This window comes from Mauremys reevesii, linkage group 3 (genome assembly GCF_016161935.1).
Source record: "Mauremys reevesii isolate NIE-2019 linkage group 3, ASM1616193v1, whole genome shotgun sequence".
Classification (NCBI taxonomy): Eukaryota; Metazoa; Chordata; order Testudines; family Geoemydidae; genus Mauremys; species Mauremys reevesii.
The window spans coordinates 71,382,284-71,395,133 of record NC_052625.1 but is presented as its reverse complement, the minus strand read 5'-3'; the positions used below and the strand labels follow the sequence as shown (position 1 = coordinate 71,395,133).

Below are 12,850 nucleotides of genomic sequence, written 5' to 3'. Positions count from 1 at the left end.
CAGAATGGCAAGACCATATATCAGGATCAAAAATCCAAAGTTAAGCCCATCTTCCTAGTTTCTCCTCAGGAAGAGGAAAGATCTTCCTTTCTCACTCTGTTTATTATGTCAGAATGATCTGATGTTTGTTTTAACACTGAGATGAAGCTGAAGTCATTGACACTCAGTATCTCTTAAAGCCACTGTGCTACTTTAATATTATTTATATCTTTCTGACACTTGCTTACTTTAGAAATGACCGAACAGTATTTTCTTGGAATACTTATTATAGTGTCCAGGAATTTCCATGCTGTACTGCTGCTGGATCTGAGCACTGTATGTAATTACTCTGGGTTCCAGCCCAATTGCCTTAAGGAGTGGTTAACTTTCATAGAACAATAACTAGCTCTGTGGCACTAGCTAGAGGAAGGTAGAACTGTCAGGGTGTTTCCCTGATGCATATCAAGCAAATTAGAAATAAGACCGAGATCTTAATCTTGCTACATAGAGAGCTTTTCTCAAGCACTGTGGTGAAAGTTAAGTTTCCCTTTCTGCATTACCTGGATGTAAATGAAGAGGGTGAAAAGCTCCTATATTGCTGTTGAAATGGATAAGCTAGTTTACTTGCTCTGCAGCCATAGCTATGGTGGGCATTCTGTGGGATGGAAAATAAAATTTGACAACTGGGCTTCCCCATTTTCCTCTGATTCTTCACGGCAGTGTGACGAGCAGGGAGCTGCTGTACAACACAACTCTTGTCTTCTGACACACTTTGATGCTCTGACCCCCTTGTGCACTGAATAGAAGTGACCAGCCTGAGGCTTGATCAGATCTCAGCCCCCTGTTGTTTCCCCATCAGTTTATATGACTCTCTTGGGCTTCTGCTGCTAGAACTGCTCTTTTTGCTGCTGTGCATAAAAAGGCACCGTGATTTATGAATCAATTAATCACTGCATGCTGAGGAGCTCTTCACGGTAGTTAAACAGAGAAAATAAAATGCTTGAGATATTAATTACGATCTGTCTTTATTATATAGACCCTCCCACTTATGAACCCTTCCCTCCATGCCTTATACTCTCCACTCCTCCTTTCCCACTGTGTGGATACTAGCCTGCCTTGGTTTGCATCTCTTGAGTTTTGTTAAAAAAAAAAAATTAAAAAATTGTGAAACTGTTTTCCTGGTTTTTCACCCAGCTCTTTTAGCTGTCAAAGACCAAATACTGACCTCTGGATAGACTGTGAACCTTATCAGCCCTTTGACTTCAGTGGAGTTAGGCTCTATGTCACCTGTGTAACTGAGAGCAGATTTCATTCAAGCCAGCAGTGGGGTAGAGCAGGTTAATTCATTCTCTCTGCCATGCACTGAGGCGTGCGATGGAATAAAGAATATTTAAATACATTTGCTATTTCTCTGCATTTGAAGTAAAAGGGAAGGTTCCTCCTGAACACGTCCTAGTTTCTAATTTTTGTTTAACTCTGCTGCTGGCATATGTTCACTGTGTCAAATGGCCTTTGTTTGCTTTTTAAGCTTATCTCATAAATTGCCTTTTGAAATGCACAGTCCTCAGCAGAAATGTTTCACTGCAATGATCCTGGTTAAACATTCCTCCTCCCTCTGCTTGGCTTTCAGGACCCAGCTTTCTCTTCGGTGATCCATGACAAACTCCAAGTTCCCAACACCATTCGGAAGGCATGGAACGAGAGGGACAACAGATGCGATGTTTGTGCCACCCACCTGAACCAGCTGAAGCAGGAGGCCATTCAGATGGTGCTGACACTTGAGCAGGCTGCCAACACCGAACAGTATGATGCCTCACCAGGCTCTCCCCCACCCCTCTCCAATATTCCCACCTTAGTGGGCTCCCGACATATGGGCAGCTTGCAGCCCAGAGACTGGGCATACATGCCCACTTCCTACACTACTGCTAATTACACCGGCTTTGTGGCCAACAAGCACAGTGGGAAGCCCAACAGCCTGGGGATCATCAATGGGTTGGAGAAGAAAAATGGTTCCCCTGGACACCAGGCCAAGGTCAGCCTACAAATGGCTACCAGCCCCAGCAATGGCAACATCCTAAACTCTGTAGCTATCCAGGCTCATCAGTACCTTGACGGCACCTGGTCCTTGTCGAGAACAAATGGGGTCACCCTGTATCCGTACCAGGTAAGTGGCTTAAAAATGTTTATTTAAACACTTCAATAATCTTCATCATACTAACATCTCTTTCCCAGACTCACACTGTGGGACCGACCCTACAAAAATGTACTTCTGCTTTAAAAATGTGGGTGTTCTCATTGAGTATGCATGGTATTAAGCACTACGAGCCAGATTTTCCACAACAACTGAAGATGCAGCTAGGCACCTAATCTGCTTGGATGCTTTTGAAAATCCCATGAGATGCCGAACTCCCCTCTTTTGGAATTTTACTAGGCGCCTATCTCCATGTTTAGGCCCCTAAATACGTCTGAAAATCTGGCCCTGTGCTCAGTAATAAGTATTTGCAGGGTAAATCCCTCTATTTTAATACTTATCAGCTATGAGAGTAGTTACTGTTGTGGTAAGAAAAAATAAGTGAAAGAGGAACACTGAGACATCAGTTTTATCACACATAGAAAAGGGTTGGGTCAAAAAATAAGAGTGTATTTAATTATTTTAGCTGGAAAATATATGTGACTTTACAGTTTCCTGAATCACATCTGGAAATGTCAGTATGTGACATGGACTATGCAGTTTGATCTAAGAAAAAACTTGACCTGAGCAAAGAGTGGATACAAAATTGTGAATTATTGTTTGAATAGGAAAAGTAATTTCAATTTGATTGTGTTCCCAACTTTTTGCCTTCATTTTCTATGAGCATTTGGATGGTTGAGCTTTAGTACTGTGAACAACAACAGTACACTCATAGGCATAGAGTTATGGGCCTGTGGTGCCCATGCTCCACCAACATTTAGGAATGTGGGCCTGGCTCCACCAATGTTTGGGCTTACTGTGCTTTGGGGGCCCCGCACTTCTGGGGTCTGGGGCAGCTAGCAGAGGGCCTGGCGCTGGCATCAGGGAGCGACCCAGCCCCAGCCTGCCCTACTCCGCTCTGCCCAGCCCCGCTGGCTCCCAGCGTTGCTCAGGGGAGGGGGCAGAAGCTGAAAAGAGGTGGGGGCGGCAGCTTGGGGGAAGAGGTAGAATCGGGGCAAGGCAGGAGTGGGCCGGGGTCGGGTCACTCGCTGCTGTCGGCGCCAAGACCCCTTGCTAATCCTCCAGGCTGCCCTGGACCCTGCGTCCCCCTGAAACGTGGGGTCCAGGGTGGTTGTCCTGACCCGTCCCATGGACAGGACGACTCTGGTTCCAGGGCGGCCTGGGGGATTAGCGGGGAGCCTGGTACCAGCAGCAGTGAGCGACTTGGCCCCAGCCCATCCCTGTTCCACCCCTTCCCCCAAGTCCCTGCCCCGCCTTTTTCCGGCTTCAGCCCCCTCCCCCAAGTAACACTGGGAGCCGGCAGGGTTGGACAGGCTGAGGCTGGGGCCAGGTCACTTGCTGCTGCTGGCGCCAGGCCCTCCCCAAACATCTCAGGCCGCCCTGGACCCTGCGCCCCCTGAAGCGCTACGTGTCCCCCCCCCACAGGCTCTGCTTGGACCTGTTCTGGATACCACCAAAAATTATATAAACCTGGCCCCCTGAGTACACTTATGGACCTCTGTCCATGACCACACTGTACAAGTTTATTCGAGGAGTCTAAGAGCTCCACGGGGTTATTACTGGTCTGCTGCAGTCAGGTTAATCACAGGCAGCCCCATGGCTGGTGCCAATCCATCATATTTTAAATCTGAAAGCTTAAATATTTGATTTTATTTCTTCAAATGTCTAAAGTCAATGGCAGGGCTAATAGGGTATGTGTGGAATCTTTTCAAGCATTTTGTGCAATCAATGAAAGGAGATGTTTGCCATGAATTTTCACACAGGGCTAGAGAGTGAGCCTGCCCTGCACTCACCTGGCATAGACTGGGCCCAGCTTCCTGCTCTGGGCTTTGCAACATGATGCACACTACTCTCTGAAATTTGGCCTGGCATCCCAACTTTCCAGAGGGGTGCCGGGCCAAACCTGAATGGCGCTGCAACCCCATGTGCCAGGTCACAACACTAATCACTCAGATATGGTCCAGCTGATCCTCTGTCATGACGGAAAAGTGGCTGGGGCAAACCTGAATGGAACTATGACCCCGTGTACCAGGTTGCAATGCCAGGCCTAGCCCCTGGGACAGGAGCCACCTCTGTGGGGCCAGGGCCGGCTCCAGACCCCAGCGTGCCAAGCAGGCGCGTGGGGCGGCATTTGGCTCCGGCGGACCTTCTGCAGTCATGCCTGCGGGAGGTCCACCAGAGCCCCGGGACGAGCGGACCTGCCGCAGGCATGACTGCGGAAGGTCCCCTCTTCCCGCGGCTCCGCTTGAGCTCCCGCAGGCATGACTGCGGCGGGTGCGCTGGTCCCGCGGCTCGGACGGAGGTCCCGCAGGCATGCCTGCGGATGCTCCACCGGAGCCGTGGGACCGTCCGCAGGCACTTCTGCCCCAGCCGCGGGACCGGGTAAGGGCGGCGCGCTGCGCCGCCCTGCTTGAGGTGGCAGAATTTCTAGAGCCGCCCCTGTGTGGGGCAGGCTTACTTTCCAGTCCATCGTCCTGTGGTTGCAAACCTTGGCTCTGCAATTGTCTAAAATGTAACTATCGATGCTGATCTTGTGATGTCCATAGCTATTCAATACGGTTAAATCACAACGTAATGCAAAAGGACTGCATGATGATCAGTCCACCTCAGCCCAGCCCCTTCTCGACAGATTTGCAAAAGAGAATAAAGATGGGCTTTGTAGTGAGCCCAGGAGACTAACAAATCTGGGCACTGGTGGGCAGTCATTGCTAATCATGAATTTTAAATTCTGTATTCAGTTGTCATATTCAAAAATTAAAATTCTGTCAGTATTGGTTAGTTATGGTAATAAGGAACAGAAATGGCAGCCCGTGTCATTTAATTATAAAAAAGCATGGATTTCAAAGTTTGAATATTTGCCTCTGACTGTTTATTTCCTTCAGCAGAATAATTTTGGGATTAAATTCATGAGTAATTCTGAATGATGAATAAATGTGAGAATTTTGTGTTCTGCCTGTGTACATTCTTTGTACAGAAAACAGATAAAATCTGTTGAATATGTTATGTTACACATGATCTCAGATTATCAGCACAGCTTTAGATCTGTCTTTCCAATTTCTTTTATTTTATATAATAAATTTCTTATATAAAAATATTCATTGGTCGGTAGAAAGCGAGAATATCCTGCTGGGAAAAGTGCTAGGAGACCATATCAGTTTTCCCAGCTCAGTTAGAACCCTGACAATGAACCTAATTTTCCTGGCCTGAAGAGAAAGTGGAAAAAAATTGCTCTAGCCCCTTGCCTGAGAATATTTCCTTGTATTGAATATTTCTCCTGCACCTAATAATGAAACACCCTCACTATGCAATAGCTAACAGAACCAGACAAAAGTCTCCTTGGGATAAAGAGCATTATGTTTCCAGCAGCGGTTCAGTGCCTTCCTATGTCATAATTTTGTCAAACTGATGCCCAGGGACAAGAGCTGTGGGACTGGCTAGACTTAATGGCTCCTGGTGTGGGCATCTCCCCATTATAAATTAGCTTTAGTCAGATAGTCTAGACAACCTGCCAGAAACAGTTGAGTGCTTTGAAAATTGACCTTATTTTTCCTACTAACACCTCTCCAAAAAGGGGAAACCCTGGCTCATAAGCCATACCATTCTGTGCCCTCAAGGCAATTTCACATACTAGGAAATATCCTAGTTACAGTACTTCCAAGAGCGTTCTTCAACCTTCCTGGTGGAAAATCATTTCCAGTCTCTGCCTAAACCCAGAGCCCTGTGTAGGATACAGGGAATGAATGACAGCACTGCTTTGTTCATGTTGAGAACAATGAGAATGAAATGACCTGTGATTTTTTCCTAGGTATGTGCTTCTGAAGCAGCGTGCGGGGGAAGGGGGGGAGAGTGTTTCCAATATTTTCACAGAATACGTCAAAAATTACTATCTGAAAGTGTGTAAAATAGGTGTGAATTCAAAAGCTCCCCGCTTTAATAACTTACTGTATGTTCATAGGCTAAAAAACAACTTTTCTAGCTCTGAATTGCTATTTAACAGCTGACCCATGATTCTGTAGTGGGCTGAATCCAAATCACAGGTTAAAACTTGATGACTCAGTTCAATTTCCAGTCTTCAGACAAGAGACTTGTGTACCCCACCCCCGCCCCCCCAAAAAAGGAGGGGAGGGACGGGGAGAAGACCAAATTTTAGTTCAACAGTTTTTTCTTTTTTCTATGTGACGTCTTAGTAAACAGGTAATAGGGTGTTTTGATCAGGGGCAAAAATTATATTCCCCACAAGTTTCTTCTATTCAGTGTTTTATGCATACAATTAAGAAACTAATAATGGCCAAATCCAAATTGGATTTGAGCCAGATCCTGAAGGTCACACTCAGTGTAAAATTCTCCCCTGTGCAGAGTATCAGCACAATGTATATGCACCACAAGTGCTTAGTTGTGTCTTCAATGGGGTAAAGATTTTCTGTGGGCCCTTTGCATATGGGTGAATTTCACCCTGAGTTTATACTCATTCCTTACACAGGGGAACACTAGCTGATGTCAAAGGGAATTTGCCTGAGCAAGGACCTCAGGATTTGGCCATTTGATGATGATGATACACCTTACAGGATACCACCCTAATCAGTACATTTCTATTGTTCATTGATTGCCATGTTATCATTTACAATGAGTGGGAAAACTTTACAGCTGTAAGTATATGACTGTTCATTTTGTTAAGAATCCCAAAGTCGCAGTGTTTTTATAAAAATTAGGCAGAGCAACAATTTTATCAAGAAAGTGTCACAATTAAATTGTCAGCAACTGTATGGAAATTTCATTATTCATTATCTATGTAAAGCTGTTAGTTAATGTATCTCTAAAAATGACACTGTTGGGCCACATTAAAGAATCCACTAAAATCTGAGTCATTAGCAATTAGAACTTCTGTTTTTAGTTTAAGCATGAGAGCCTGGACCATTATTCTCAAGGTTTTTGGTTGGGGACGCTCCCTAGTTCAGTGGTTCCAAATCCTTTTTCTCTTTTGGATCTGCACTTGTGAACCCTTCCATATGTCTGGGTCTTAAGTAGAGCTGGTCAAAAATTTTTCCATGAAAAAGTTTTAAAAAAAGTTTCATCAAAATTCAAACATTTTTATGGGAACATGTATATTAGAAACCAAACTGTTGGTGAGGAAAAAGTTGAAACATTTCATATCAATAGTGGTTTGATTAATTTCATTTTGACTTGTATAAAAGTCAAAATGAAATGAATTGCGACAGCTATCTAAATGAAACACTATCTAAATAAAATGTTTTGATGGTCCTGAATCAAAATGTTGTTTGGTGGGATATTTTTAAATTTGGCTTTTCATTCCAAATTGGAACAACTATTTTTTTTTTAAATGTTGGAATTTTCTCACAGAATGGAAATCACAATTCTTGCCTCTCTTTAGTTTTAGGGCATACTCCCACAAAACTCCCTCTGAAACCCAGTTTTGGGTGGAGGATTCATTCACTCTCAAAGAATTCAAACGTCTATCTGGGAGAGGTGAGGGAGAAAAATAGATTTCAGTTCAATCTAAAACTGGATGGGTTTAATCCTTGTAAAATTTGTGTGAAAGGCATTGTGTGGATTAGCATTGCACAAGCTTCTCCTCATATTAGTCACTCTGACAGCTCTCCTGGGTTCTGACCTGCAACATCCCTTGCTGTTCCAAATCTGAGCCCCTTGAGCAGGTCACGGCTCATGTGATCAATTGGTGTGCTACACAAATTAACCCTAAAATGAAACCACTTAAAAGCTAGGCCAAACCCTCAACTAAAGTCTCCATAGGTGAAAAGCTACTGATCAACTGTTTCAGCTATCCCATCACCAAGCATTTGTCCAATCTTAACCTTGGGAGTAATTGCTACTGGTGTATTTATTATTAATTAGTACATTATTACATTGCTATGACTTCACAAGTGCAATAACTTTACACGCAGACACAAGGCAAGGTCTCACCTCCAAAGACTTGACAACCCAAGCCAAACGTAAAGAAAAAGGAATGGGGGAAAGGCATGTGAGCAGGTTGTATCCCCCCTTCTCCTAACAGACAGAGTAGGGGCCAAACAAACCCCTTTCATGGGTTTCCTTTAGCGTTAACTTCGACAACAACAACAAATATAAGTGGCCTGCCGGAGCTTACTCTTGAACTTGGAGGTTTCTAGTGCTGCTCTCTGCTTTGAAGAGAGTTCTCAAAGCTTTCATATCCTGAACTGGATCTCCCTTCTTGTCTGGTTGCCAGCTTGAGTCAGCAGAAGGATTCTCCATCTTTATGTAGGGTCCTAGAACCTGGATTACATTATTTAGATTGGCACATGTATTGTACTGTTCTAGATTATTTTAAAAAAAGAATTTGGTAGTTACTGAATGAGCAGTGTGTGTCAGAGAGAGGGAGGGTTAGTGAGAAAGACAAGCCAAAAGAATTGGAGAAATTTAAAGGAGCGTGAAGTGGCATGTTGTACTGGAGAAGGAAAGCTATTCCAGGCATGGGGTGGGCAGTGAGGAAAAAGGCAGAGAGACAAGCTCAGGGTTGTAGCAGGAGATGAGGACTGGTGTAGGCAGGATGAGCACCACATGTTCAGTTCCTTCATGTTGGGGACATGGAGCTTGGACTTGACCGGGAAAGGGACAGAAAGCCAGTGGAGAGATTTGAGTGGGAGCAGGGGGGGGATGTATCCCTTTCTCTTAGTCCACTAAAAAGCATCCCTTTTGAAACCAAAAACCTAGACTACAGAGAGCCTGCTAGCCCTGGGCATAATGATATAGTGTGTATTCAGAGAGCTATCAAAGGCTTTGTTTGTGTACGATTCATGAAAGCTTACAGTACATACTTTGTGTTTCCTCTTTATCTGTGATGTGTGTTTATAACCGCACTGTTCTCGATGAAAGTGCAAGTTAGTTCTGGAGCTTTGCAGTGATGAATGATTTGTTTGGGGTTGATTTTGGTCAGGGCTGCCTTGTAACATACTAACTCTTTCAGGCACAGGCTTTTTGCAAGAAATTGGTAATGACTAGAGTTTGGCATAAGATATAAAGTTCAAACCTGGATCAAAACACTGTGTGGGGGGTATTCAGATCTGGGCGGTTGATTCAAGCTCTTTCAAGTCTCTGCTCTCTAATTTCTTTCCCTTTCACTTGCTGCTGGTGATAAACACATACAGCAGCAAAAGGCTGAAGTGTTAATGATCATTATGGCAGAGCTAGGCTAATTTAATTGCTTCTAAAGCCTATAACAGGAGGTACCTAAATCATACTTTTGATTCAATTTGCAGATTAACAGGTGTTTAAGTGTATGTAATATGATATTTACACTGCAGAGGTAGCGCTGCTTTGTCAAAGCATGAACATAGCAAGCAAAGGAAAAGAGAAGTGCCTACCACACCCTGTGACCGCACTTCTCAAGATATCGCTGTTCTTGCAGAAGGATTAGCAAAGTACTATGCTGGAGATAGGATGGGGTGTCCAGGGCATGGCCTCTGCACCAGCAGCAGGGAAGGTGGTAGCCTAGAAGCCTGTTACCCCAGATTTGTGTCCTTCCACCGAGGCCTCCAGTACATTGGCTGTATGGCCAAAATCAATCAGTGATACAACACCAGATGATCTGGCCCTTTATTTTTATTTGTATTACAGTAACACCTAGAGACTCTATTATACTAGGTGCTGTATAAACTCAGAGCAAGAGACAATCCCTGCCCCAAAGAGCATGGGGCAGATGAGAGACGAAAGGTGGGAGGGGAAACGGGCACAGAGAGGTTAAGTTACTTGTCCATAGTCACACCACATGACTGGGAATAGAATCCAGGTCTCCTGAATCCATCTGCTTGCATGGAGGAGTAGTGGCTGCACAGAGGAAGAGTGGCTCCTCTCTCCCATGAGCTGTGACTCTGGTCTATCAGGCAGGGACCCTTGCTTGGGTGCCTAAGGCAGTAGACAATCGTCCCCTTACCTAGTCAGGTTTTGGTCTAGACATTTTGTATGACTCATGTTTAAACCAGTACAGTTCCTGTGTTATCTAAAAGGCCTCCTGCATTTGGGTGGTAAAGCTCTCTTGCAAGAGTTAGAGACCTTTGTTAGCCCCTGCGACCGAATGGCTGATAGTGAATATGCTGGACAAATATCCTGTGTGTGTGTGTGTTGTTTCAGTTTATTTGGATGCTAACAAACTAACGGAAATCTTTAGACAATGATCCCAGTATAGAAAACACAAACCAAGAATTTGATTTCACAAAGTGGCCAACTGTCCCTTGCTGGACCCAAAAGAACAAGCTGATTAGCATTGAAACAAAATTTCCTAATCTAATCCTAGCTCCTGCCAGCCCCACCCTCCACACTTATATATGAAACATCTTTCCTCTGAATAGACCAATGTCCTTTTTACGTCAGATAACTGATAATTAGATACACAGTGATGTTAGTGGGGTCATAAGTCATCAGCTGACCTTCTTTCCATGAAATGATCAGTCAAGCTTGTGTATTACCATAACTGGCTAATTATATTTGAAATTTTTTTCAAACGAATGCACTCATTGTATCCTGACTCATCCCATCAGAATGGGAAAGTTCAGAATTCCATGCTAATTGTAATTTTTTTTACAATTACTCTGGCGTGATTTGATGTCACATGGCATTTTTCTGCATGGCTTAATGACCCCTAGAATCATTACTCTTTCCTTCATGATATTACACTGACCAAGGGAAGTGAGAGGTAAAGGGTATCCCATGGATTGAAAAGAGCTAAGGAGGCTTATCCTATGAGTATGAGAGCCCCATGACTCAGCTGTGATGTGAAAAAGAAATCTATGGGCTCTGAGCGGAGTGAGATAATCCTGTAATTTAGTGAAAGCCATGAAACCACAATTAGTGAGGATTTGGAGTCTTGATTTCCTCCCCTGCTCCATAGCTTAGGAAACTTGTCTGGATGTGAGTCTGTCATGGAATAATAGTGACAATGTCCCTGCACTGATTATCTGCCATAGCTGGGTAAAAGTATCGTAGCTGGGTAAAAGTATCGGTTGGAGGAAGTGGGAGTAACGGGAAGGAAAAATTAGCCAGAGTTATGGTAGGGAGTGAGACCCAATATGCCTGACTTGACTTGTAAGTACCTCATAAATAACTGACCTACTGTGTCTGCTGTCAGCATGTTGATTACCAGAACCTAATGTCACTGAAAACATCATTTACCAGCCATTGTTTTCAGAGACTTCATCATATAGTATACAATTTGGCTCCAATTCAGCAAAGCATTTAAGCATGTGCTTAACTTCAAGCATTTGCTTAAATCCATCCCTATACAGCACATTATGCTTAAATGCTTTGCTGAACTGGGGCCTTACAGTTTAAAGGATATCTTGGACAGCCAATTAATGGGAGATGAGCCACAACCAAAACCCTGGAATTGAACACTCCTAATCTTTGGAGGTGTTCAGAATCTGAATTTTGCAGCTTATCCCCATCCCCCCAGATATCTAATTTACCCTTAGATCAACAGAAAATCTGTGTTTCTTCTCTGAGTAATCACCCTATGGGTGCTCCACATCAGGTGCCTATGAATTTCATTAGCAGTGTCCATTCGGCCAGTGCATGCACCAATGATATCCAGGTGCCCCGCACTGAGGCTCTCTCAGGCTGCATGAGTGAATTGCCCTCAGTTCCTTCTCAATCACCTCAGCCTGAGACAGGGTTTAGCACGGGGGTCGGCAACCTTTCAGAAGTGGTGTGCCGAGTCTTCATTTATTCACTCTAATTTAAGATTTCGCATGCCAGTAATACATTTTAACGTTTTTAGAAGGTTTCTTTCTATGTCTATAATATATAACTAAACTATTGTTGTATGTAAAGTAAATAAGGTTTTTAAAAATGTTGAAGAAGCTTCATTTAAAGTTAAATTAAAATGCAGAAGCCCCTGACTGGTGGCCAGGATCAGGACAGTGTGAGTGCCACTGAAAATCAGCTCTCGTGCTGCCTTTGGCACACATGCCATAGGTTGCCTACCCCTGGTTTAGCATGTCTGCTTTGTGTGTATCTTGGCTATTGCTGAGGTTATTTTTTTTCTTAATTTAGTTATCTTAGTTAGTTGTTGGTTAGTAGGGTAGCTAGTAGTTCTGGTTTGAGGAAAAAGTCAACTACGAGTGATGGAGTGCCCTCTTTGCCCTGCTCTGGAGCCAGGTTATGAGAACTCCCTGCACATCAGTCCCTGAGGGTCTCTAGTGCCCCTTCAACCTTGGCACAACATTGCCTCAGAAGGGGAAAATCCTCAGAGACCTTGTGAAAACATTCTCAGAGGAGGAGCTCTAATTCCCTTCCCAAGAATCCCACCTCAAAAAGACCTTGTTCACTGACCTGATCAACAGCCTGAGATGTCATCCCCCGAGGCTCAGTTCTGTAGAAGGAGTTGTCACCCTCTGCCTTGTAATTCTGGGTGTCTCTTAGTGTTTTGCTGCTCTAGCTCCCAACCGGGGTGCTCACAGCCTTCCAGCATGCAGGTCATACCCTGAATGTCTGCGTATAGCTGCACCTCTGACCCCATCAGCTTGCCAGCCACACACGCCAGTTCATGCTCTGGCTTCTACCAGCTTTGGTTACTACTTGCAGAGTTGACCAGCCCTCTCCTGGACAGTTCAGATATTTACATCTAATGTCCCTGTAAAGCATCAATATTTAAGTTTGTTACTTTAACTGGAGTTACCAAACAGTTAAGCA

General features: G+C 44.2%; 1 protein-coding gene across 5 annotated transcripts in view; it reads left to right on the top strand.

The window, feature by feature from the left end:
- Positions 1-12,850, top strand: part of KIF26B (kinesin family member 26B) — a 408,888-nt gene that overhangs the window by 120,986 nt on the left and 275,052 nt on the right. For all 5 annotated transcript variants that reach the window (XM_039530789.1, XM_039530788.1, XM_039530787.1 and 2 more), the window contains one exon: positions 1,610-2,143. In XM_039530789.1, the coding sequence (XP_039386723.1) occupies positions 1,610-2,143 (534 nt within the window). The remainder of the gene's footprint in view (positions 1-1,609; positions 2,144-12,850) is intronic.